Below are 27826 nucleotides of genomic sequence, written 5' to 3'. Positions count from 1 at the left end.
CCGGCCAAGCGGAAGGAAGCTTTGGGCCGTGCGCGTGAGCTTTGCTTACCATGGCGGCCGTTAAGAAACCTTTGGAGTTCCACGCCAAGAGGCCCTGGCTCCCGGAGGAAGCGGTGGAAGATCCGGACGAGGACGACGAGGATGCTAACGATGAAGCCGACGATGGGTTCTCCCTGCAGGAGGTGTTACGCCTTGGAGGCACCAAGGTAATGGCCTTGGACTCCAGGAGAAGGGAGACACAGGCGCGTGGAGTGGTCCCGCGAGTGGCGCGGGCAAGTGGCGAGGCAGCCCCCGAGCTGCAGAGTGGGAGGGCGTCGTGGACCCAGATCCCAGTTTCGAAATGTACTCGGTGCGCTTCCCGCACTTCTTATTTCCCATTGCTCTTTGCAAGAGAAAAGTCCTTTAGAATTGAACGTTTTTATGCCGTGTCTTTTCTTAGGATGTAGGCGTCGTCTCATTTTATTGACGTAGTATAACTGGCACTCCATCAGGTCGGAGAGGACTGACTTTTTTTTTTTGGTCCTGACCTCGTGGTATCAGTGTTTGGAGCCCCACTGGTATTGGAATTTAACTTCTATTCTCACAAAGTACACCCACACGCTCAGTTTACGCCCGAGAAGCTCTCTGCGCTCTTGGAATTTACATCCTAATTAAGGCAAAGAAACAGTAACCAAACTTTGGAATACATTGTATATCAGACGCTGAGTGGAGAAAATTAAAACGGGGAAGGGGGATAATAAATGGAAGAGGCGTTACAGTTTTAAACGAGGTGATCGGGGGATCCACCCGAGTTTTCGAGCAAAAATTGAAGGAAAGAAGGGAGTGAGCCCTTTTGGTTTTGTTGTTCCAGGAACAATAAAAATAGTGCAAGTGATGTGAGAGGAGAGCAGTAAGAAATGAGGTCAGACATGGAAGCAACCTAAGTGTCCATCGACAAATAAATGGATAAAGAAGATGTGGCACATATATACAATGGAATGTTACTCAGCCATGAAAAAAAGAAATTGAGTTATTTGTAATGATGTGGTTGGACCTAGAGTCTGTCATACATAGTGAAGTAAGTCAGAAGGAGAAAAACAAATACCATATGCTAACACATATATATGGAATCTAAAAAAAAAAAAGGTTCTGATGAACCTAGGTGCAGGACAGGAATAAAGACGCAGACGTAGACAATGGACTTGAGGACACGGGGAGGGGGAAGGGTAAGCTGGGACAAAGTAAGAGAGTAGCATTGACATATGTACACTACCAAATGTAAAATAGCTAGCTAGTGGGAAGCAGCTGCATAGCTCGGTGCTTTGTGACCACGTAGAGGGGTGGGATAGGGAGGATGGGAGGGAGACGCAAGTGGGAGGAGATATGGGGATATATGTGTACGTATAGCTGATTCACTTTGTCATACAGCAGAAACTAACACAACATTGTAAAGCAATTATACTCCAATAAAGATGTTTAAAAAAAAATGAGGTCAGAGAGGTAAGAGGATGGGCTTATGTTCTGAATTTCATGGGAAACCTTAGAAGATTTGTAGCAAATATGTGACAGAGCTTTGCTTTTTATTAAATGTTTTGTTTTCAGACTAGACTTTCTGGGCAACATGGAGAGGGGGAGAGGGAGGATGAGCGATTAGAGGCAGGAGAAATGCAACTTACCGGGGCAGATTCAGTTTGCTCTGTACTTGGGTTGTATTTAATTTTTGAGTACATAATATATGCACATGTTACGAAAAGGTTTGTTTTGGTTTTTGCTTTGTTTTGTTTAGAGGGGGGTACAGGATGAAAAGTCGTCTTTCCCACTTTTATCTCCAGCCATGCAGTTTCCCTTCCAGGAAGCAATTATTTTTGTGTCTTCTATATCTTCCAGACAGACAGACAGACAGACACACACACACACCTATGTTTGTTATTTTTTACACAAAAGGTACCATACTATATAATATTTTAAATCTTTTTTTTCTTACTGTTTTATTAGAGATCCCTGCACATCAGTATAAAGTTCTGTCTTTGGTTTTATGCCCATAACATCATTTTCTTAATTTATCTAACTAGCCACTTATTGTGGATATTTAAGTTGTCAATCTTTTGCTATTTTAAATAATGCTTCAGTAAAAACCTTGAACATATATATAACTTTTTCCACATTTGTAAATGTATGCATAACCTAAATTTATAGAAGTGGAACTGCTGGGTCAAAGGATGTGTCTTGTATTTTGACTGAAGTTGACAAATTGCTCTCCATAGAAGTTGTGCCAGTTTACACTTCCATCAACCATTTAGGAAAGTGCCTTTTCCTCCACCCTTTCCCCAACACCACCTGTCTTAATTTTATCTTTGCTTCTCTGGCAGATTAAAAAATAGATGTATCATTGTGGTTCTAATTTGGACTTCTTTAAATGTCAGTGAGGTTGAGCATCTTTTCACATTTTTAAAGAACCACTTTTTTTTTCTATGAACCGTTTGTTTATATCCTTTGCACATCTTTCTGTTGGTTTGTCACTTCCTTAACTGATGTATAGGAACTTTTATATTACATATTAAGCCAAATTACTTTGATATGAGTTGCCAGTTGTTTTTTCCAGCTTATTATTTGCCTTTCAATTTTTGTATATGTTTTGTGTGTAAGAGAATGATAAATATATCCATTCTTTTCTTTATGGACCCTGAGTTTTATGTCAAATTTGGAAAGATTTTTCCCTACTCTGGAATTATTTTTTTTAATTAAAAATTTATTTTTATTTTTATTTTTTAAAGTTATTTTTGATGCGGACCATTTTTAAAGTCTTTATTGAATTTGTCACAATATTGCTTCTGTTTTATGTTTTGGGTTTTTTTTGGCCACAAGGCATGTGAGATCTTAGCTCCCCAGCCAGCAGACTGAACCCACACCCCCTGCATTGGAAGGCAAAGTCTTAACCACTGGACCACCAGGGAAGCCCCTGGAATTATTTTTTTAATTATGCTGTGCTTTCTCCTATTTATGGTTTTATTTTTCACATTTAAATCTTTGATCTATCAAATAAGTACTTTGGGTGTAGATGGGAACCTAGGCAATACTGTGATAACTCAATTTCATGGATAATTGATTTCAAGGATATAGATATCAAATTAACTTTTGAGGTTTTAACTAAACTGTTGGGTTTGTAATTTATTTTTAACTTACATTTTTATGCAGCAAGATTACCTTATGCTGACTGCTTTGGATGAGAATGAGGAAGTGGTGGATGGAGGCAAAAAAGGAGCAATTGATGATCTTCAGCAGGGTGAATTGGAAGCATTTATTCAGAATCTTAGTTTAGCCAAGTATGCAAAAGCTTTCTTAATTGAAGAAGATCAACCAGCTAAAAAACAAGAAGCCAGCAAAAAAGAAGCAAGAGTATCTAAAGTAGATAATAAAAAGCAAAGTACAGCAGAAAGTGAAAGTAAGGTGAAAAATAAGAAGAGGCCAGAACAACATTCTGATGAGAACAGCAGTGCCACAACAAAAGCAAAGAGAGATAAGCAACAGGATATCTTTGAATTTTTTGAGAGACGGACATTGTTACTTAAGTCTGGAGGCAAATGGTATGATCTGGAGTATAGCAGTGAATACTCTTTGGGACCCCAGCCTCGGGATGTTGTGTCTAAGTACAAAACCTTGGCTCAGAAGTTGTATGAACATGAAATCAACTTATTCAAAAATAAGACAAATAATCAAAAGGGAGCCTCTTCTACCTGGATGAAGGCAATTGTGTCATCAGGGACGCTAGGTGACAGAATGGCAGCCATGATTCTTCTTATTCAGGAGGATGCTATTCACACACTCCAGTTTGTAGAAACTCTCCTGAACCTTGTTAAAAAGAAGGGCAGCAAACAGCAGTGCCTCATGGCTTTGGATACTTTCAAAGAGTTACTCATTACAGACCTTTTGCCAGACAGCCGAAAGCTACGGATTTTCAGCCAGCATCCTTTCAACAAACTAGAACAGTTGTCCAGTGGCAACAAGGACTCAAGAGATAGAAGACTCATCTTATGGTATTTTGAACACCAGCTGAAACACTTAGTGGCTGAATTTGTGCAAGTCTTAGAAACTTTAAGTCATGATACATTAGTAACCACCAAAATTCGAGCCCTTGTAGTGGCTCATGAGCTTCTTTGTAACAAACCTGAGGAAGAAAAGGCCCTTCTTGTGCAGGTGGTAAATAAACTGGGAGATCCTCAGAACAGAATAGCCACCAAAGCCTCCCATCTGTTGGAGACATTGCTTTGTAAACATCCCAATATGAAAGGAGTTGTGTGTAGTGAAGTAGAAAGACTGCTTTTCCGCTCAAATATCAGCTCCAAAGCCCAGTATTATGCAATTTGCTTTTTAAATCAAATGGTCCTCTCCCATGAAGAAAGCGAATTAGCTAACAAACTAATAACTCTTTATTTTTGTTTTTTTCGGACTTGCATCAAGAGAAAAGATATTGAGTCAAAAATGCTCAGTGCCCTTTTAACAGGAGTGAATAGGGCATATCCCTACGCCCAGACTGGTGATGACAAAGTGAGGGAGCAGGTTGACACGCTGTTCAAAGTGCTGCATATTGTGAATTTTAATACCAGTGTGCAGGCCTTAATGTTGCTCTTCCAAGTAATGAATTCTCAGCAGACGATATCAGATCGATATTATGCAGCATTATATCGGTAAGTACCTACTATTCCAGTGTGTGAATGAGAAGTAATGTGGTCTAATATAACGCAGTGCCCCTCTGTGGGGCAATAGAAAGACTTAGAAAGTAGGATTTTTGGCCCCTCTCAGCAACTTGGTATTCACCAACTTTGAGTCATTTAATCTTTGGTTCCCTGTTGGGCATCTGTATTACATGTTTTGAATACGTCATTTATTATTTTTTATTTTGAGAAGTCCCCATCCTCGGTCCTGTATTTCTTTCCTCTTGTCCTTCACACAGCCATTTAGTCATTCATTCAACAAGAATTTTTTGAGTGTCAACTATGTGCTGGGCACTATTCCAGAACTCAGGATATAGCACAGTGAACAAAATTCGCACCTCTAGAGGCACTTTGGTTCAAATTGGGGAGGACAAATGGTAAACAAGAATGTTTTTAGATAGGAGGGTTGGGGGTTGCAGTTTTGGAATTTTTTTTTTAATATTGGGATTAAGACTTTGGTACTAGATTTACTGAATTTTGCAACTGTCCTGCAGTGCACCCATTGAGGGCTGATATTTTGAACAGTTTGTACACTTGGGAACTGTTGAAGTACACCAACAAGCTACATATTTCCTTCTAATTCGTTTTTCTAATTTTACATACATATATCTTGTGAGAAACGTAGCACAGTGGTTAATATCTTGGACCTAAGCTACATGACCTGGATTTGAATACCAGCCATTAGCTTGCTGTGTAACTTTGGACAAATTACTTAATCCTCGTTAAAACCATACTGGTAGGGCTTCCCTGGTGGTGCAGTGGTTGAGAGTCCGCCTGCCGATGCAGGGGACACGGGTTCGTGCCCTGGTCCGGGAAGATCCCACATGCTGTGGAGCGGCTAGGCCCGTGAGCCATGGCCACTGAGCCTGCGCATCTGGAGCCTGTGCTCTGCAACGGCAGAGGCCACAACAGTGAGAGTCCCGCGTACTGCAAAAAAAATAAATAAATAAAAATAAAAATAAAGTAATAAATACTTAAAAACTTTTTTTAGTTTGGAAAGACTTCCAAGGCTGAAAATGTAGAGATTTTAGGGTTAGGTTTTTTGGTAACTTTTGAGGGTCATAAGAATTTCTAATTTTTAGAAACTGTGTGGAATCTATTGGAAAACATATATTTCTAATAGCCGTTTAACATCTGAGAGTTTAACACAACAGTCTAATATCTGAGGAGTACATTCCTAAACTCTTTAAATTACTGTTTGTCAAGAGCTCTCACAGATGGATTCCCTCAAAGGGCTTTTAAGCCTTTTTAAAGTATTTATTTTCTCTTCGTTTTATTAAAAATCCTTTAAATAAAAATTCCCTGATATTAGTTGAGGGATAAAAGAAATGAAGAAGCGATTTGGTTTACAAAAACGTGATTTATCAAAAACTCCAGGAACGTATTCTGGGTCAAATGGTGGAGACAAGAACCATCTAAATTCTCAAGTTTTTCTTTTGATGCATAATGGAACTTATGATTTAAAATGAGTGCCAAAATGGATGGCAATGTTGAAAATTCAAATGAGAAGAGAGAAAGTGGAGTAGCAAAGATTATATGAATAACATAGACTTTCTCAGAATATCACCAATAGGTACTAGAATTGTGGAACTGACAAATGGGGAAAACTAGATATGTGAGCAATATGAAAATGCCTCACAAGGTTAAATATTTTCATTTCTGGAGTTAGTAGACAAAAATTAAAGTGCTTAGAACAAAAGGATTGATTCCACTTTTGGAGTGGTTATCTGGAGGATTGTATTAATTCTGGGTGTCCTAATGTCTGGGGGTCCAGACCATTTGGAGCATCTCTGGGATTCAGCAAACAGGATAAAGAAAGAATTTAAAAAGTATCATATGAGATAATATCTCAGCAGCCTGCAAAAGAGAGACTTTGGGGGAGAGGACAAATAATAGCTATAGTAAGTGGTCAAGTATTTGAAAGGCTGTCGTGTAAAAATATAATTAGATTATTTTGTTGTGAGTTTTTTAACCAGTTTATTAACCTATAAAATTGTATATATTTAAAGCATACAACATGAAGATTTGATGCATGTATCCATTGTGATGATTACCATAATCAAGTTAATTAACACATCGATCACCTCACATACATAGTTACTACTGGGGGGAGGGGTTGAGAATGCCTAAGATGTATTCTCAGCAAATTTCAAGTACTCGATACGGTATTATTAACTATTATTAACTATTCACCATGCAACTGAACGCTTACACCCTTTGACCAACATCTCCCCATTCCCCCACCCCCTACCAATCTGTTCCCTGTTTCCATGAATTTGATTTTTTTTTTAAGATTCTATATATACATGATATTAGAGTAGTTGTCTCTTTTTTTACTATGCATAATGTCCTCCAGGTTCATACGTGTCACAAAAAGGGCTTCCTTCTTTCTTGTGGCTGAATAATAATCCATTGTGTGTATATACCACATCTTCATGATTCATTCATCTGTTGACACACACATAGGTTGTTTCCATACTTTGGCTATTGTGAATAATGCAGTGAACGTGGGAGTGCAGATAGCTCTTTGAGATATTGATTTCATTTCCTTTGGATATATGCCCTGAAGTGGCATTGCTGGGTCATATGATAGTTTTATTTTTAATTTGTTGAGGAGCTGCCATACTGTTTTCCATAATGGCTGTAGCAATTTATATTCCTACCAACAGTGTACAAGGGTTCCATTTTTCCCACATCCTTGTCAATGTTTGTTAACTCCTGTCTTTTTTATAATAGCCATCCTAACAGGTGTGAGTTGATATCTCTTCATGATTTTGATTTCCATTTCCCTGATGATTAGTAGTGTTGAGAGCCTTTTCACATACCTTTTGGCCATTTGTGTGTCTTCTTTGGAAAATCGTCTATTCAGGTCCTTTGCCCATTTTTAAATTGGATTATTTGGGAGTTTTTTGCTATTGTATGAGGTTCCTAATATATTTTTTATATTAACCATTTATCAGATACATGGTTTGCAAATATTTTCTTCCATTCCATATGTTGCCTTTTCATTTTGTTGATGGTTTCCCTTGTGCGGAAGGCTTTTAGTTTCATGTAGTCCCACTTGTTTATTTTTGCTCTTGTTGCTTGTGATGCTTCAGAAGGCAGTAGTAAAATTGATGGTTGGAAATTACACAGGAGCAGATTTCAGCTGTGGATAAAGAAGATGTTTTCTGGCAAAAATGAGTTGTCCAAAATTGGATTGTGTTCCTAGAGTGAGAGTGAGCAATCCTCGGTCACGAGAGATATTGAACAAGCACTTGCCATGGAATGAACCACTTACTCATTCAACAGATATTGAGTGCTTATTAAGTGCCAGGCACTGGGGTTACAACAGTGAATAACACAGGCACAGTCCCTGTTCCGTTGGACTTTGGGGGAAAAATAGAGAAAGGAAACAAAAGGTGTTAAACTATAAAGAAGATAAACGTGGGACTGAGATAGAGAATAGTGGAGGAACCTATGGATGTGCAGACAGTTGGAGAATAGCATTCTGGGCACAGAACAGTGTATAGGAAGGATTTACACAGGTAGTACATTGAACAAGAGATTCTCACAATTCAGTTTTCTACTATACATGTACAGTCTTCACTAGAGCCATGTGGAGGCAGCCTCTGGTCACCCAGCTAGTAGGTAGTGATGCAAGGATAAGAACCCTGGTCTAGTTGACTGCTTTCATAGGTCAGTTTTCACTGTTTGGTTTTGGATTAGCCTTCCATGCGCAGTTCTTTATCTATATGAAAAATTATACTGTTAGGGCTGTGCCCTGTTGGTCTAGAGAACAGAAAACCACTTGGAAAAGAGAAAAGAAGCCACACACTAAAAAGAAAGTCATGCTCCTGTGGCTTTTCTTCCCCCTGGTACTATCATCACTCTTTCTATTCTGGTCATTGACTTCCATCTTACATCTTAGGGCAGAAATGGTCTCTTGTTCTAAAATAAGCAGCAAGGTTATTCCCGACTAAGATGAGGTTAGTAGTTGCCTCTAGTAGTTGCTGGGTATGGGGATGTTTTATGAATAAACGCAATCTCGTTTCTCTTTTGCAGGAAGATGCTGGATCCGGGGTTAATGTTGTGTTCTAAGCAAGCCATGTTTCTTAACCTTGTCTACAAGTCTCTGAAAGCTGACATCGTGTTGCGGAGGGTGAAGGCTTTTGTGAAGAGGTTACTTCAAGTTACGTGTGAACAGATGCCGCCATTCATATGTGGAGCTTTATATCTCGTGTCTGAGATCCTTAAAGCAAAACCAGGTTTAAGAAGTCAACTAGATGATCCTCCGGTATATTTTACAATTGCTCTTTAAATCGAGTGGGTTCTGCAATATATTTGGCATTTTTCTTCTTTCCTTCAGTGACAATAACTTACTTAGTTCTCTGGAGCAGAGTGTGAGTCCTGGAATTAGACTGACCTGGATTTTAGTCCGAGGTGTACAGTTTACTAGGTGGGCATGTTGCTTCACCCTTTTACACGTAACAAACTACCCTAAAATGTGATTATATGAGATAGTTACAGTTACAGAGCTAACAGATTTCTTAAGCCTATCTCCTCAGTTGTGAAATGGACATAAAAGCACCTACCTCGTAGGGTTATTTACAACAGCTCAAAAATTCATTTGAGGGCTGAATGCTTTCAAAGTCTCAGGGATTCTTGGCTCAAAACTTAACTCTGTTACATTTAGGAATAAGAATGTGGCCTATTCTCACTTTAAGTTCCATTGATGGAACGTTCACATTTCATCAGAATTGCAATAAACAAATCTTTAAAACTACTTCACGTAATTGAGTACTCTTCCCGTTGATTAACCCAGATTCATTAAACCATTTTTTTTTAGGAGTCTGATGAGGAAGAAAATTTTATTGACATAGGAGATGATGAAGAAACAGAAAAATTCACTGATGCAGATAAAGAAACAGATACAGATACCATGAAAAAAGTTGAGATGGAAGAAACTGTGTCTGAAAGTCATGTGGAAACCAAAAAGTTAGAGTCTGCTTCCTGGGTGCACTTTGATAATTTGAAAGGTGAGTGTCTTAAATCTTTAAATTATTTTCTTGAATTTTTAAACCGAGGAACTGGATTCCCCTTTAATCTTAATAGAAATTAATATTATACCATTTTAGAAGTCCTCAATATTGCTTTATTTTAGATGGGAGCTCTCATAACCAGATATAATTAGGATCCTAGAAGTAAATTTTTAATATAATGAATCACTGACTTATGAACAGTACTACAGATAATAAATACATCTTTTAAAATAACTTAAATCTTAGAAATTAAAGCAGATACCTTTTGGAGCTGTGAAGATTTAGTGAGAAAACTGTGGCCATGTTAGATGCACAGTAGATTTCTTTTCCTTCAGCTGTAAGTGTAATAAGTTTATACTTTTGAATGAGTTTTAGTTTCTTGATCTTTATCTGTACATGTAAAGGCCCCCTGCATGGAACATATATGAAAACAACACGTGTGTACACAAAGTTTGATATACAAACAAAGGTATTTGGTTACATATTGTGAATAGTGTGGAACATGTGGTTACTTTGTTCAAGCATCATGTTTACCCTCTGTATTAAAGTAATGTTTTAGGATTGAAAACATTCTTGATATAGAAACTATGTTTTCCATACACACAAACTGAATTAAGTCTATTAATAGACTATTAGAGCCAAAAGAAATCTTAGAAATGCAGGCTTTTCATTTGAGGCTGTAAAGAAAAGCACACTAGCCTTGGGGATCAAGAAAGGTGCCAGACCCATTTCTTCAAACTTGTTGTGGGACTCTTGTTCAAATTATTTCATCTCTCTGAACTTTAGTTTGCTTGTGAAGTATAAAAGAGAAATATGGTACCCACCAGGAAGTTTTTAAAAGAATCCATCAGTTGCCCTGAAGGCTAAACTGGGAATAATCCTTTAGAAGGATGACAAGCATGTGCATTGTGAAGTAGACAGTTCCTTGTGTGTTCTGAAGTTTCCTTGTTTTAAATTTTCTAATCCGGAGTTGCTAAAAACATGAAGGAGATAATATAAAACCTGTTCCAAGTGAGACTTACTTCTGGACATAATTTAATGACAAACATTCAGTGTACTCTAAAGCTCCAAAAGAATTTAGACCTGTTTCATCTTCAGGTCATTTGTCATCTTAACACTTATGACCTAATTGACCGAGAAATGGGTACCTATTTGAAAAGAGGATAAATTTTGAAGGGGAGCTTTTAGTAGTTGGGATAAATATGCTGCCTGGTTTACTCAATAACAAATGCTAGCTTAGGTACCAAGATAAATTCTGGTGGCTTGGAGTTTTTATTCTAGGTAGGATGCCTGGCTAACTAAAAATGCTGATACTTAATAATTGTCAGTGACAGCATTGATCCCGGTGGGTGTAGTGACCTCTTGGGCTAGGAATAGAGCATTTGATAAACACTATATTTTTGTTCTCAGGTGGCAAACAGTTAAACACATATGATCCATTCAGTAGAAACCCTTTGTTCTGTGGAGCTGAAAATACAAGTCTTTGGGAACTCAAAAAGGTAAAATAATTTCAAATGGTCTCTTAATTCAACTGTGCTATATATTTGCCCCCATGGATTTAACACCTTGAAGTTTCCATTTTTCTTATAAGTGATAAATATAGGAGTTTAGTTATTTAGACATTAATTGGCAGAAGAAAGCAATTTGAAGTATGTCACCTGGCTGTAATGCCTTATAACCAATATTTCTGTTGCCTCTAAAAAACATTAAATTTACACATTTCTATATTCACATGTAGAAAATCTTAAATATTGTGCATGCAAAATAAGGATGTTATACATGGCTATAAGTAAATTTTGCTTTTTGTAAGCACACTGTTGCATATAATGGCTCTGTAAAATGGATAAATTTTGCTTTATGCATTAGATATCTCTGAAAGGTTTTGTGATAATAGAACTTTTTGCAAGCAAAGTTACTTTTTAAATATGTGAGAGGAACTCATATTTCTAATAAGCTTTCTATGATATTTTTGCTAAAGCAAGTGTCTACCCATGCAGACTCCTGTGGGTCCCTGACACCTTGTAGCGAGTCTGCAAGGTCACAACTACTTTCATAGTGACACCAGGACATTATTTGCCTTTGTCACTATTGACAGTGGCGCTGATGGTATTAAAAAAATGGATAAAACTGCTGGTGCCTTAAAACAAATACAGACAGTAGTACCAAGCTGCACTCATGGGCATTACATTCTTCATTGCCATATACTTGCAGAGGGGGAAAAAGCCAGTATCACATAAGAATGATGAGGCAGGAAAAATTGTTGATTTTATTATCTTGACTCCAAAGTACATACATGTCTTCTTAATGTTCTGTGTGTATATATAACAAGAACACATAACACACTCTGCTGCAGACCTAAGTATGAGGGTTGTCTCGTGTCTCAAGGAAAAGTGCCTGCGTAGTTGTTGGAAACGCAGCTAGCTGTCTGGCTGACAGGCTGGTCACTCAGACTTGGGTATTTGGGAGATATTTTCTTGAAAATGAATGACGTGAACCTGTTACTTCAGTCAAAACAGGTGACAGTATGTGTTGTCAATGATAAAGTTCAAGTTTTTTTTTGTTTGTTTGTTTGTTTTTTTTTTTTTGCGGTACGCGGGCCTCTCACTGTTGTGGCCTCCCCCGTTGCGGAGCACAGGCTCCGGACGCGCAGGCTCAGCGGCCATGGCTCATGGGCCCAGTCGCTCTGCGGCATGTGGGATTTCCCAGGACTGGGACACGAACCTGTGTCCCCTGCATCGGCAGGCGGACTCTCAACCACTGCGCCACCAGGGAAGCCCAAAGTTCAAGCTTTAAAGCAAAGGTTAAAATTTTAGAACTCCTGTAACCACCATCTTGAGCTTAACAGTTTCTCAATACCTTTTCTGACTGAAAGGAGTGGTGATACTAACAATGTGATTTTTGTGATATTGAATGAAATGTGACCAGCATTTGGAAGAATTGCATAACTCACAAAGTCAGTATTTTCCATATGACTAATACACAGTGTTATGAAGTCAAGCATGGATAAAAGATCCATTCACTGTAGACCAGTTAATTTTAAGTAGCAAGTACCAAAAGCTGATTGATAGGGTTTCAGATTCCACACTGCAACTAATCTTCAATTTTGATATAGTATCAAAGAAAAAAACCCCACAATTATGTGAAAGACTATTGGTTAATCCTCTTTTTTCTAACTATATATCTGTGTGAAGCCAGATTTTCTTCATATACTTCAACTAAAATAACATGGAATACAGAAGCAGATATGAGAATCCACTGTCATGTTAAACCAGACATTAAATAGATTTGTAAAACTGTAAAATAATGCTACTTTTATCACTAATATTTGTTCTGAAAAAGTTATTTTTCATTAAACATTATTTATTTATATTAATATGTAATAGGTTTATTGTTTTTTTTATTTTTAATATTTATTTTTGGCTGCGTTGGGTCTTTGTTGCTGTGCATGGGCTTTCTCTAGTTGCAGCGAGCAGGGGCTACTCTTGAGGTGCACAGGCTTCTCATTGTGGTGGCTTCTCTTGTTGTGGAGCACAGGCTCTAGGTGCTCGGGCTTCAGTGGTTGCAGCACGCTGGCTCAGTAGTTGTGGCTCGTGGGCTGTAGAGCGCAGGGGCAGTAGTTGCAGCGCACGGGCTTAGTTGTTCCGCGGCATGTGGGATCTTCTTGGATCAGGGCTCGAACCTCTGTCCCCTACATTGGCAGGCGGATTCTTAACCACTGCACCACCAGGGAAGCCCTATTGTTAATTTTAAATGAACTATAAGTGTTTAAAATTTTTCTGTTGTCATTTCTAATAAGGTAAATATCAATAGATATATCCCACTTAAATTACGGAAGCTCTTGAGGTCCTTGATTTTTAAGTATATAAAGTGTTCCTGAGACCAAAATTTTGAATCACTCTTCTGATGTATCGGCTTAAGTTTCAGTTTTTTGGATTTTCTTAAATAATCTGCAACTGTGGTAGGAGTTGACCTTATTTCACATTTTTCTTTTTAGCTTTCTGAGCATTTTCATCCCTCTGTGGCCCTTTTTGCAAAGACTATCCTTCAGGTAAGTCTCAAATATTCAGAAGACAAGAAATTAAAGAAAATAAGTAATTCAGTTTTAGATAATCAATAATTAGTCAGTGTTTACTAGATAGAATCGTGTACATTTTTCTGCTGTTGTAAAGGAGCAGTGACTTGTTTGATACAGAGCAGCAGATAATTCTTCCCACTCTGAGCTGAATGGAAATACAGGATATTACAAAACCACAAGAGTTATTTACTACATCCTGGCTTTGCTCCTGAAGAAAGATTGCCCTCTCCTTTCCCTTTTGTCGTGTTTGCCAGTCGGGGTTTGGTTCCTGGTTAATGGTTAGATAACCTACATAATACTATTTGACTATTCATAAAATCAGCAGTGCATTGTAGAATATGTATGAGTGTGTGTTTAATTTCTTCAAGAAAAGAATAACATGCATGAGAGGGATATTTGAAGGGTCTTTTATTGCATATTTGTGCCTTCAAAGCAATGTAATAGATGTTTATGCTTTTCTTCTTGTTTTTTCTCTGGATGTATATATATATAATTTATTAATTCCCTCCCCCTACCTTTCAGGGAAATTATGTTGAGTATTCAGGGGATCCACTACAGGATTTCACACTAATGAGATTCTTGGATCGATTTGTATACCGAAATCCAAAGCCACATAAAGGCAAAGGTACGCTTCTATTTGATGAATTTTTTTGTTTTCCCTGTTAATATTCAATAAACAACATGAGCATATATAACTAGGTTTTACATTACACTGTCTTGATTTTACATTTCAGAAAACACAGACAGTGTTGTGATGCAGCCAAAAAGAAAACATTTTATGAAGGATATTCGTAGTCTTGCTGGTAAGTATAAAGCCTGGACGGTTGAACCTGACAACAGTACAAGTCAGTAAGATATAAATTGTGTTATTCTTTGCTCTACTTTATCAGAATAAAACCTAAGCACCAGAGATATTATCCATCTTTGTTGCCAAGATTGGTATGCATTTTCAAGTTTACTGAGATTGGGCCTTTTTTTTTTCCAGAAAATTTCAAACATATCCAAAGCATATATACACAAGTGATATGATGGACCCTCCCCACCCCACCCATAACCATCACCCATCTTCAACAATTAGCATTTGCCATCTTTTTTTTTTTTTTTGCGGCACACGGGCCTCTCACTGCTGTGGCCTCTCCCACCCTGGAGCACAGGCTCCGGACGTGCAGGCTCAGTGGCCATGGGTCACGGGCCCAGCCGCTCCACGGCATGTGGGATCCTCCTGGACCGGGGCACAAACCCGTGTCCCCCGCATCGGCAGGCGGACTCTCAACCACTGTGCCACCAGGGAAGCCCAGCATTTTCCATTCTTCTATCATCTATAGGTAAAGCTATAGCTTTATCAGTGACACTGCCCCCGCCACCCCCCATATATAATTACCTTTTACAGCTCAGACCGTTTTAAGCTCTCTAATGGGCTTGGCGGAAATACCCGCAACAGATTTTGTCACAGGGCCTCATTTTAAACTTATTTCAACAAGTATTTAGTACCCATCTTGTGGATCTAATTCTGCTTTTGTATTCACAGCAGGTATTTCTTTACATACTAGATCCCAGCTCCTTTTTTTCCCACAGTCTAGGGTTCAGTTACAACTTATAAATCATTTAATTTCTAATTGACTTATATCACAGAGGTCCAGAGACATAAAAGGACTTGCCCAAAGTTAGAGTTGGAATCAGAAGCCAAATACTCTTTCAACCAAGATGAGCCTGAAATTTTTATTCTGATGAGGAAACACTAATATATTGTAGTTCCTTATTCTTGTTTCTTAGTTTTCCTCAGTATTAAGTTAAATTGTGGATACTTCTGTGTTTGCTTCCTATTCCCAGAATGGCAGGAATTGTTGTCATTTTTCCAAGGTGAAAAATGATGAGTTTAAAGTGATTATTAAGAGAACTCTTCTGAGTCTTTGTTTCTCTTGAAATTTGGATCCTGGATGCAATTGGAGGACAAGAGAACCCTGTTCTTTCACTGTGACGCACTGATGGCTACAAACTATCGTAGCCGATGAAGTTTCAAATGTTGGGTTTCCTCCAGACAGACTTTTCCAGAGGTTGTCCTTCGCACTATAAGATGCCTTCTGTCCAGGGACTTCCCGGGTGGCGCAGTGCTTAAGATTATCTGCCTGCCAGTGCAGGGGACACGGGTTCAAGCCCTGGTCTGGGAAGATCCCACGTGCCGCAGAGCAACTAAGTCTATGCACCACAACTACTGAGCCTGCGTGCCTAGAGCCTGTGCTCCGCAACAAGTGAAGCCACCGCAATGAGAAGCCCGCGTGCCGTAACGAAGAGTAGCCCCTGCTCATCGTATCTAGAGAAAGCCCGTGCGTAGCAATGAAGACCCAACACAGCCAATAAATAAATAAATTTATAAGATGCCTTCTGTCCAACTTCCTCACATTATGAGACTTTAGAATCTTTAAGATTCTAAAGAATTACAGGTATTCTGTATTTTGTCTTAAGAGCTTGAATAACATAAAAAGAATTACTTAAATAAAATTCCTAACTTGTTTTCCTAGTTAACAGTAAGGAGTTCCTTGCAAAAGAAGAAAGTCAAATACCAGTGGATGAAGTGTTTTTCTACAGGTAATATATTTAATACTGTTTCATTTGGAGAACTGCTAAATTTAAAATTTTTAGATTCCATAAACGCTTTGTTAACACAGGCCTATCTTGAAAAGGGCGAACGATACCTCAATCCATTTTTGTGAGGGGAGTTTAGAAATGTCATTTTGCTAATGTTAAGATATCTAAATGAAACTAAAACAAGTAAATTGGAGGGTTTTGTTTTTAATAATTTAGCATAAATTTTGTTTTAAGAACCTTGACTTTGAAAAAAAATTTTTTACTCTAGTAATTTTCTTACAGGCTTAAATCTGTAACTCGTGAGTTATTTGTCCAAAACATGGCTCTGCGTAGAATTAGCAAAATTCACTGCACTACTATGGAGATAAGTCCTAAACCTACTACTATTAAAACTAATACCTTGTAATAGTAAAGGAACCTTTTTTTTTTTTTTTTTTGCGGTAGGCGGGCCTCTCACTGTTGTGGCCTCTCCCGCTGCGGAGCACAGGCTCCCGACGCGCAGGCTCAGCGGCCATGGCTCACAGGCCCAGCCGCTCCACAGCATGTGGGATCATCCTGGACCAGGGCACGAACCCGTGTCCCCTGCATCGGCAGGTGGACTCTCAACCACTGCGCCACCAGGGAAGCCCCTGGTTTGCTTTTTAAAAAAATTTTTTGTGTAAAGAATTTTGAGGCTATGATCCCATCTGCAAAATGCTAAGTTTCACTGTACCCTGATAGAAGAAACGGTCTAACTGATAAAATATTGTGATTACAGGTCATTTAGAGCCACAGTTTCTAATATTCAAATACTTGTATCATTGCAATCGTGCTAATGCTAAAACAACCTTTTACTGTGCCATTTAATTAAGATGAGTTAAGGTGTTTTTATGAAGAACCAAGCCTAAATCATTGAAATTTACTATACTTCACATTTCAAAAGTTTTCAACTGTTTTGAATTCAAAACTATTTTTTCTATAATAAATACAGATTTTAGTGATTTATATCCACCTGAGTTAACAGCTTTTACACTTGTTTGTGACACTGGCCATAGGTGCTTTGATTATAGTAAAATGGACCCTATGATAAAATTATCAAATATATAACATGCATTTTTATTTTAGGTATTATAAAAAAGTTGCTAAAGTGAAACAAAAACGGAATGAAGATGAAGAAAGTATAGAAGATGTGGATGATGAGGAATTTGAAAAGATGATTGGTAATTTGTTTACCTTTATAATCCAGAGTTAGAAAAATTTTATTGGAATTTAGACTGAAAATAAAATGGGAAATTAGATAAGCTTACATTGAGCTCACATGTTGCATATCATATTACACCTACTAAAAATAAGCACATAAATAGTTCTAATGGAGGAAAAAGGTCTGCAATTGCTAAATATTGTTTTATTTGATATTTTCCCTCTTTCCATAAAATAACTGTAGAAAGAAGCTAAAATTAACTGGAACACATTTAGTTTAGGGATTTAATTAAGGTCAGCATATTGTTTAGATTAATAAAACACCAGCAGTGTCAAATGTATATATATCATTTTGCTGTTTACTTATCATGAACAGCCAAATCATGATGTGTTGATTGATTCAAATATAAAACATGTCAACTTTGTTATTCCTTGCTACATCTCACAATTTGTATATTGTTCTCTGGCAGACACGTTTGAAGATGATAATTGTTTCACCTCTGGAAAGGATGACCTTGACTTTGCTAGGTAAAATACTTTTCTTCAATTTTTTTTTTTAACTTTTCCCAGCATTTCTCAAATTATTGTCCCTCGGAACAGTGGAGCACAGGACTATGTGTTGTATAGGAGAAAGGTATTAGGTATTAAAGGAAGTTTGGGAAGTGGACACAGTACTTTCATTTTGGACCTTTATAATGCCCGTTAGTATATTAAATAAAGGCTCTGAGCCGTCTGTAACTCTCCTTTGAATTCTGTTAACAGCCTAATGCCCTGCTGGTCACCAAAACATACTTGAGAAAACAAAGTCCTCTTTTACATTTCAAGTTTTTGTTTTTCTTCAGCAACATGAAGAAGAAAGTAAAAGGAGCTAAGGATGACTTAGAAGATGAAGATTCAGAAGATGAGGACCTTGGTAATTTGGATGATGATGAAGTTTCCTTAGGAAGTATGAATGAAGAATTCATTAAAATTGAGGAAGATGGAGGAACATTCATGGATGTGTTAGATGATGAAAATGAGGGCATTCCAGGTAAACTTTTAAAAATATAAGACAAACAAACTGGAGCTTTCTTCCTCAGCATAGGCTGGTTTTTCTGTTGAAGGTTTTTTAATATTACCCTGTATTCAGGTTAATACTCAGATCAGACAGAAATTTAAAGAGGACCTTTTTTCTCCTCTCATTTGAAACTGAAGGGTTTTTTTGTTGTTGTTTTATCAGCAGTTGAGTTTCTGTTTTGGGCTTTTATTTTAATCAGCAATGAGGCTATCTGTGCTATACCTGTCGAGCTGTTATATTGCCTTTTTAAAATGTTGGTAATTTGTAGTTTTTAAAAGTTAATCAGTATTAATCATCATAGCCCTATAGCAGTTCTACTGTTTTCTTAAATTGCTTAATAACAGCGGGGGTTTTTTTTGGTAACAGAACTTGATGATGATGTCAGCTTCAAAGTCAATAGTAAGAAAAGCAAGAGAAAAGGTGCAGGTGATTTTGACTTTGCTGGGTCATTTCAAGGTAAGAAAATGTATTGAGTCTCTTTTAAACCTAAGCAATGAGCATGCAAAAGCTATTGTTCATTATCATTTTGGGAAATTAACTTTTCTAATGGATAAGAAGTCTTAAACATATTTTTAATATATGAAAAATGTTGTTTCTCACATCCACCATCAATTATTTTTTCTTCCCAAATTCACTCCTCTCATTTAAATAGCTCTAGATCATCATTTCATTCATGTTTAAACCATTCAATAATACGTAAGCCATGGATTTTCAATAGACACCTGTTGCCTTTTTCCTTTTCTCTATCAACTCTTATCCTTCCCATTTGACCCATCTAAAAACCCATGCTCTTTATTAACTTCATTTTCCTTTTTTAATGAGATCTGCCATTTTGCTGCCATGACAAAATGATTATAACCTCAAAAATATATTAAACAGGAATTTTTAAAGTATATGATAACAGATTATGTCTTTTAGTGTAATTTCTATGGTGCTAATAAAAGGAAAAAAGTACTATATCAGGTGACAATATTAAGTTTTTGATAAACATGTAGAAAGCACGATAAATGTTTTATGACGAATTTTATTCCAAAGTGGCTCTAGTAGAGACATTGATGTAGAGTTTTAAGTATTGTTTCAGGTAAAGTGAAAATGGATAAAAGCAATATTTTTAGTTAATATAGTTTTAGTGTGAGTTAAAATGTAATAAACATTAATGAACTTATTTAGAAAACAGAAACAGACTCACAGGCATAGAAGAAAAACTTGTGGTACCAAAGGGCAAAGGAGAGGGGGATAAATTGGATAAACAAGGCCCTACTGTATGGCACAGGGTACTACATTCAATGTCTTGTAATAAACTATAATGGAAAAGAAAAAATGTAATAAATATTAAAAATAGATATTTTACTATCTTATCTATTTTGAAAGGTTTATATGTTTAGAATTATAGGGGAGTTTTTTTTTAAAGAACAGGTTTATTTTGAGTAGTAAACAAAACTCCATTTATCACATAATAAACAAACCTGCCATCAATTTCTTCACAGTCCAAAGAACAAAACCTCTGACTTAATTAGAGTTTACACAATCTTAAATAGTCTAAAATCCATCCATGTCAACTTTGGACTTTTAATCTTGCCTGATACTACGAAATAGGGCAAACTTTGATCGATGGTCAAATCTGAAAGACAAGACGACACTGTTGTCATCTGAACAGTCCTATTAGGATATTAACTTAAAAAAAAAACCTTTATACTAACTTTTAAGTTATTTTTCTGTCTTTAAATGCCAGCTACCTAATGATACTAGAAGATAATTGTAATTGTGTGTTTTAACCCAAATATATATATATTTTTAACAAAACTATGTTGAAGATTATATTTATCCAAAATCATTGGATTTACAATTTAATAATCTAGACTTATACTTTTTTTTAAGGACCAAGAAAAAAAAAGAAAAGAAATTTCAGTGACTCCAACCTATTTGTAACTGCTGAAGAGGTAATGCTAATGTACTGCTTTAAGCAGTTGGCTATTCTATTGATACATTGTTTTTTAAGTTTCCTAATACACGCATCCCCCCCTCTTTTTTTCTTTTAAAGTTTGGCCACCTGTTGGATGAAAATATGGGATCCAAGTTTGATAACATTGGCATGAATGCCATGGCTAACAAAGATAATGCAAGTAAGTAACTTGAATTTTTATTTAACTTCGAATTAGGTTAACTAACTTAGGCTTTAACTTAGAATTTCTGAAAATCTGAGTATTTTTGGAGGACCTTTTTTTTTTTTTTTTTGCGGTACATGGGCCTCTCACTGTTGTGGCCTCTCCAGTTGTGGAGCACAGGCTCCGGACGTGCAGGCTCAGCAGCCATGGTTCATGGGCCCAGCTGCTCCGCGGCATGTGGGATCTTCCCAGACTGGGGCACGAACCCATGTCCCCTGCATTGGCAGGCGGACTCTCAACCACTGCGCCACCAGGGAAGCCCTGGAGGACCTTTTTATAGTAAGAAGGGATAAATGGTTCCTTACAACCTGAAAAGAATGGCTTTTTCACCTCTGTCTGCAGAGCACATGGGATTAAAAAGTATTTATACTACAGAAAAAAAAATACAGCCTACAAAAGTTACTTTTTTTTTTTAATGGAGGCAGGCTATTTTTATATAGTATGAATTTGCTAAGTAACTTTATAAATACTTTATAGGCATATTAATTATTTCTGATATTGATAGTTACTGGCTGCTCTTCTTTCACCAGTAAGTGTTCAGGGAAAATAAAATCTTTAGAGCATTTGTTCCTTTGCTGTAAACAGTAAATCTTTGATGATAAATATGGAAAGAAAGCAACAACCAAGGAGGGGTTTGCGTAGTGGATGGGAAATGACTGTAGGTCATGGCAGACTGGAAGTTCCTGTTAGGATGTTCGGTGGGGCCTCCAAGGGTCTACAATGTGCTTATCTTTTTTCTCCCTCCTCAAAGGTCTCAAACAGCTTAGGTGGGAGGCTGAACGCGATGAATGGTTACACAACAGAGATGTGAAAAGCATCATCAAGAGGAAGAAAAAATTTAGAAAGAGGCAAAAAACCACTCAAAAAATTAAAAAGCAAAGAAAATGAGTGTTTTCTAAGTAAATTACAAGTTAAAGTTCTACTTACTCCTAATTTTTGCTGTTCAGCCATTTTTCTTGATCTTGCTCTCTGATGCCATACATTCCAGAGTGTTCAATGGATTTGTAATAAACTATAAATAGAAATAGCTGTCATTTATGAAATCATGTAAAAGTGTTAAAATTAAACTATATTGAAAAAAGTCAAGCTTTTTTCCCCTTATTTCTACATGGTAAAATGAAAAAGACAATAGGATACATGTGTTGTATATAAGCTCTAGCATCTCTGCTAATCATTGTAATGAACACTATTTACTAAGCATTACTTTATACCAGATACTGTGTGAAGTAATTACATAATGTTATCTTGTTTAATCCTTAACAACAATTCATGAGATGGGCATTATTTTTTTTTAACATATTTATTGGAGTATAATTGCCACACAATGGTGTGCTAGTCTCTGCTTCATAACAAAGCAAATCAGCCATACATATACACATGTTCCCATATCTCCTCCCTCTGGAGTCTCCCTCCCTCCCACCCTCCCCAACCCACCCCTCCAGGCGTTCACAAAGCACCGAGCTGATCGAGGTGGGCATTATTATCTCTACTTGATGGAGAAAGAAAAAGCTCCAAGAAGTTCGCAAACCAGAGATTGGTTTTAAGTTTTAAGCTGTGGATTTGATTCCATCACACTCTGATATGTCTCATTCCAAAGTCTACATTCTTTTTTTTTTTTGCGGTACACAGGCCTCTCACTGTTGTGGCCTCTCCCATTGCGGAGCACAGGCTCCGGACGCGCAGGCTCAGCAGCCATGGCTCACGGGCCCAGCCACTCCACGGCATGTGGGATCTTCCTGAACCGGGGCACGAACCCGTGTCCCCTGCACCGGCAGGCGGACTCTCAACCACTGCGCCACCAGGGAAGCCCCAAAGTCTACATTCTTAACCCACTGGAAGAATTAAGAATCCGGCCCATTAGCTGGATTAACCCATTGGCTAACTGGGATGAGAATTTTCTCCACTGTGTTCTCAGAAGGAGTGAAAATAGAAATGAACAGTATTTTCAGAAACTGGCATCACAAAATTAGAAAGTCATTTAGCCCTTAATTGGTCATAAAGAAACAATTTATAAAGGTTACCTGAAGAAGTTTTGTACTCTTAATTTCACTTAAGGAAAAACATACCTTCCAAGATGAATGGGAATTTCTTGCTCATTGTTTGCCTGAAATCTAAAGAAAAGTCTTAAAATTAGGCATGATTAGAAATTCATTGTTTTAACACATGGAGCCATACTTTAGTGCTAGCTTTAGGGTCTCTAAGATAGGAATCCTATAAATTCGAAATTTGTGTTAAAGTCCTTGGTAATCCAGGAACTATCTTTTTAAATAGGGTGTAAATTGCACTTAAACCTTATATGTAGCCTTCCCTAGTTATTTTGGAGTTTTTAAAACTTGGCCTATATATATGATGTAGTTTATTTTGAAACGGTATTTAAAAGCAAATTTTCAGTGTTAATGTGAAATTCCCTTGGGTAATTTTATAAATTGTTTTTATGGATGCCATTTTACCTTGTTAGAGAATTATACATAAGACTTCACTACACCCAATTTTTGAAGTGATCTTAAACTTTACTTTGCTTTTAAATACCATTTGAATGTTTTCTTTTATACTCTTCCATCCTTTAAGAAGGCAAATGACAAGTTTCAAAGATGGCCACCACCCCAGGACTACTATTCCCTGCTTTAGGGAAAGAGAAAGTAGCACCTCCTGATTTTAAAAGTTGAGGGCGCTAATATAAAATTTCCCCCACAAAATGACAAAGCACTTTTGGTGATGGCCAGTGGCATGGGAAAGGCTTTTAGTGGCTAGTATTGATGCAGAGGAAACACTCTCCTAGCTTGAGAAACTGGTTACTTGACAATTCAGCTATGCTACCTCTTGCTTTTTCAGTCTTACCAAACAATGAGGTGTAATGGGCAGGCTGGATTTTTTCCATCTGTGCTCCCAAACTAAGCCAGACCAGGACACTGCTCTATGCCCCCCATTAGTAAAATCCATGGAAGTATGAAACATTTTCCCTAGTCTACAAACATTAATTCTTTTTTTTTAGGGAGAAGAGTCATTTATTCTATAATAATTAACACCTAGCTTCTTCCCCTTGTGCCCATAAAATGGCTAATATCAATACACTGAATCTGAAAAGGCAGTTTCTCTAAAGAAGCCATTTAACCTAAAATGCATTAGCAAACTGTACACCCCCCTACTAATTTCTGAATTATGATTACCTTGGCTTGTGTTCATCTTTTTAAACAAAAAATACGCTCCAAAAACGCCCACAAGTTCAGCTACTAAAACTCCTTTAAAGATCTTCTTTGCCAGTGGATCCATAGTACGGGCCATCCTAAGTTAACAATAACAAATAAATGTAAACCTGAATAAGCATATATAAACTTAGTACCACTTCTATAAAAATAACTGCAATTCATTCCCATACTTTGAATGATTATATAGGAATAAAACCCTAAAGTTGGGCTTCCCTGGTGGTGCAGTGGTTGGGAGTCTGCCTGCCGATGCAGGGGACATGGGTTCGAGCCCTGGTCTGGGAGGATCCCGCGTGCCGCGGAGCGGCTGGCCCCGTGAGCCACAATTACTGAGCCTGCGCGTCTGGAGCCTGTGCTCCGCAACGGGAGAGGCCGCGATAGTGAGAGGCCCGCACACCGCGATGAGGAGCGGCCCCCACTTGCCGCAACTAGAGAAAGCCCTCGCACAGAAACGAGGACCCAACACAGCCATAAATAAATAAATAAATAAATAAATAAAACAAACCCTAAAGTTACCATATCCTTAGTTGTTACCATATCCTTAGTTGTATTAGACATGTCTCACTTTCCTAGTTTTCAGCCTCCATGCCTAAGGGGCACAAGTGAACCAAAGACATGACTGGAGAAAGCACAGCGCGGAGACAAAGTGGAAGGCATTGTGAAAGGAACTAACAGTTTATGGAACTGAGATTTTTAAATTGCCTAAGAATATAGAATGGTGGGAGTTAGGGTAAAACTTTTTTTAGCTGAACTAGGAATTAAGTAAGATATGATCTAATGGGCACAATATGTGAAGTTCTTTATGAAGAACCCTACAAAAGTAAGGTTATTCTGCAAGTCGTTGTACATGTTTTATAGCTAGAAGTTTTCATTTATTTATACAATATACTGAACTATGTGCCACAGTTCTGGGCATTTTATATAAAGTTGAGCAATAAACTGGTTCTTGTTCCTGAGGAGCTGCTATTCTAAGTTTTTTCAAACTAATTACGTCACCCAAAGGGCTTGTTAGAAATGCACATTCTTGGGCCTCAGAGAGCAATTCCCCAATCCCCAGGTTCTGATTCAGCAACTCTAGGGTTGGTGCCCAGTAATCTGCCCTTTTGCAGGCAACTCCAAGTGACTTTTATACGAGAGGCCTCTGGACCACATGAGGGGAACACTGACCACCATCACCCAGTAAGTGGCAAAACTAGACTTCAAATCTTGATTCTCTTCCTATAATTAAAATAAAAGCCAGTCAGAAGGAAGGGCTTAAGTCTTTATTCTCTTTCACTAAAGCAAAAGCCAACAAGGAAAGGGCTATATAACAAGTGAAGAAAATAGCATATATGACTTACTGAATATATGAAATGTAAACCCAAGTTGTTGTTTTTTTTTTTTCTTTTGGTTGTGCCCAGTGGTATATGGGGATCTTAGTTCCCCAACCAGGGATTGAACCCGTGCCCCCTGTAGTGGAAGTGCGGAGTCTCAACCACTAGACCACCAGGGAAGCAGCTAAACCCAAGTTTTTACTCTGCCTCAAAGTCAGGAAGGATAGGAGAACCAGTGGTTTTTAAACTCAGGATTTCAACACTGTCCTGTGTATGCTCTGTAACACTCTTCCGTTCTCCGTGTGAGGTGGCACCTCCTCTCTAATACTCTACAGCCCCAGCTCTCCCACTCATTCCATTCAATTTTAACTCCTTTTTGCAATGTCTGAGGATGGGCGTAATTAAATACCTTACTTTGGTAGGACTATCCTACTAATATTGTAACCAGGTGTCCCTCCCCCCGACCCAGCCCCCAGATTCCCTTCTCTCATTTTGATAATGTGATCACCCTGGGGACTAAAAGATTCAAACTTTCTTATTCTTCCCTAAGAGAAGTGAAGTGGACGGAGTTTAAAAAGAACTTACACATAACCAAGAGGCGGTGAGGGAGTGGGAGACTTGTTTTGCTTTGTCTACTACTATGCTGTACACAACTGACAGGAAATAAGCCATGATCAGTACAGGGAGCTCTCCTGGGGTTATCTTTAATGTTCAAAGGGTGAAACACAAAACAAAACAAAGCCTGCCTGCAGCCAGATCCACAGTGCAAGGACTCCAAGTAGAATTTTGTTTTGTTTTGTTGGCAGGGAGAGAGGCTAAGGGTTCAAAAAACAAAGTCCAAATAACTGTATAGTAAAGCATTTACCTTTCTTAAAAATGGATATACATACATTTTACATTCCAAGTCCCTCAACTTCAGAAAAGGTTATAATGACTGATAAAACCTATTTGATAAAGACCACCAAACGCATAGCCATCCACGACAGTTAGGTTACTAACGGGCAGAGGCGGAGTAAGACTAGACAAGATTTTGGAGAAAGATGGAACTCAGGTGAAGTTTAAAATAAAGCAGTCCTCTGATGGGCTCGAAGAAAAGCAGGGCTGTGTGTCATGAGGTTACATCACACTGGGCTGAGAAGCTGACTTAGGGTGCACACGCTTAAGACAAATGTGCAATGTTGCGTCCGAAAACCCCTCGTCTATGCACCAAAGCTGGAGATCGACGCGGCTCAGCCTCTCCAGGCTTTCAAACAGCAAGGTCTTTCCTCACACTCCAGATGTGGGACAAGGTCTCCCTGCTACGACCCGGGTTCAATTAACAAGGGCACTTTTTCCAGGTTCCCACGGTCAAGCGCCAAGCAACCACCGACGCCTCCGAGAGTGGCCTCGGGCCGACTACCCGCGCTCCTCAGCCCCGCGCGGCCTCCGCATCTCCGGTGCCCCGGCTCCAGCCAGCTCCCCAGCTCCCCCGGTTCCCCCACACACCCGGCTTCTCCCCGCCACCCGGGCTCCCAGCCAGGCGCCGACACACGCGCAACGCAAGCAGCACTGCCCGGGTGCCGCGCCAAGGTCATTGAGCGACCCGGAAACATTCGGGCCGGGCCGGCGCCCCTCCGGCGGACGGATACAGTGACATCGAGTGTTCTACGTATAGCCCCAGAACTCTGCCGAGGTCCCCCCAAAAGCCTGCTCTGCTCCCCGCTCTGAAGACCTGCCAAGGGAGGAAACTGAGCGAGAGAGACCCGCACGCGTGCCTTACCTGAGGCGCGTACTCGCCGGGCTGCGCATGCTCCAGGGCTGGCAGAGCCCCGCCCCTCCCGGGTTGGGCCCGCCCCGCCCCGCCCCGCCCCGCCCCGCCCCGCCCCACACCGTAATCACCCGTTACTGCTCTCTTACTAAAAGTCTACCCTGACTGCAGGCTGCTTACATTGTTTTATTTAATCCTCCCAACAACTTTGTGTCATGATAGGTGCTATGAGTATCTCATTTTACAGAGGAGGTGAGAGTTTAACCCTGCCCACAATTAAACAGCAAGTGAGAGCCAGAACTTGGATTTGAACCCAGGGCACTGACTGGAAAGCCTGTGCTCAATCATTTTTCTACACCCTTCAACCCAAAGTGGCATCAGCAACATTGGCATCACTTGGGAGCTTGTTAGAACTGCAGACGTACTGAGTCAGTCTACATTTTAGCCAGATCCCTAAACAATTCGTTCGTAAATCAAAATTTGAGAGTCACTGCCTGTACTGCCTACTAAATAAGAGGAGGAAAAGCGGGGAATGAAAAGGGGAAAGGGGAGGAGGGGGAGAAAAGGAATATAAAGGTCTATGAAGGTTCCATGTGGTTGGGCTACACCCCACAGGCCTGCAAGCTTTGTAGTTGCCAGCCTGGAAACCGAAGAAACAGTCTGGAGACAGCAACGGAGACATCAATAGATTACGGACAGCAGATCCTACACATCTGAAGCAAGGTCCTGGAATAACACCCCACCGTGTGTGGCAGAAGAGTGGACAGAACATGGCAGCAATCTTCGCTA

At 38.8% G+C, this 27826-nt stretch overlaps 2 protein-coding genes across 6 annotated transcripts; one reads left to right on the top strand and one right to left on the bottom strand.

Annotated features, from left to right (window-relative positions):
• On the top strand, positions 1 to 21708 carry CEBPZ (CCAAT enhancer binding protein zeta). The gene is made up of 16 exons (XM_082642575.1): positions 1 to 206; positions 3175 to 4664; positions 8736 to 8967; positions 9520 to 9709; positions 11123 to 11211; positions 13707 to 13760; positions 14310 to 14412; positions 14522 to 14590; positions 16307 to 16373; positions 17478 to 17572; positions 18023 to 18080; positions 18395 to 18582; positions 18976 to 19065; positions 20488 to 20549; positions 20651 to 20732; positions 21526 to 21708. The coding sequence occupies exons 1-16, from the start codon at positions 51 to 53 to the stop codon at positions 21660 to 21662; spliced, it is 3162 nt and encodes a 1053-aa protein (XP_082498701.1). The 5' UTR covers positions 1 to 50; the 3' UTR covers positions 21663 to 21708.
• Positions 6651 to 27094, bottom strand: CEBPZOS (CEBPZ opposite strand). 5 transcript variants are annotated; one of them, XM_082642588.1, is made up of 5 exons: positions 26776 to 26834; positions 23942 to 24057; positions 22841 to 22885; positions 21702 to 21786; positions 6651 to 7898 (listed from the first exon to the last, which is right to left on the bottom strand). In XM_082642588.1, the coding sequence occupies exons 2-4, from the start codon at positions 24054 to 24056 to the stop codon at positions 21704 to 21706; spliced, it is 243 nt and encodes an 80-aa protein (XP_082498714.1). In that variant the 5' UTR covers position 24057; positions 26776 to 26834; the 3' UTR covers positions 6651 to 7898; positions 21702 to 21703. The 5 variants fall into 5 exon arrangements, with proteins under 5 accessions (XP_082498714.1, XP_082498712.1, XP_082498713.1 ...); XM_082642586.1 differs by lacking the exon at positions 6651 to 7898 and adding an exon at positions 12509 to 13446; XM_082642587.1 differs by lacking the exon at positions 6651 to 7898 and adding an exon at positions 14536 to 14617.
• Between the last annotated feature and the right edge of the window lie 732 nt (positions 27095 to 27826).

Source organism: Mesoplodon mirus (genome assembly GCF_964341445.2).
Source record: "Mesoplodon mirus genome assembly, chromosome: 14".
NCBI classification, from domain to species: Eukaryota; Metazoa; Chordata; class Mammalia; order Artiodactyla; family Ziphiidae; genus Mesoplodon; species Mesoplodon mirus.
This window is presented reverse-complemented; position numbering and strand designations above follow the sequence as displayed.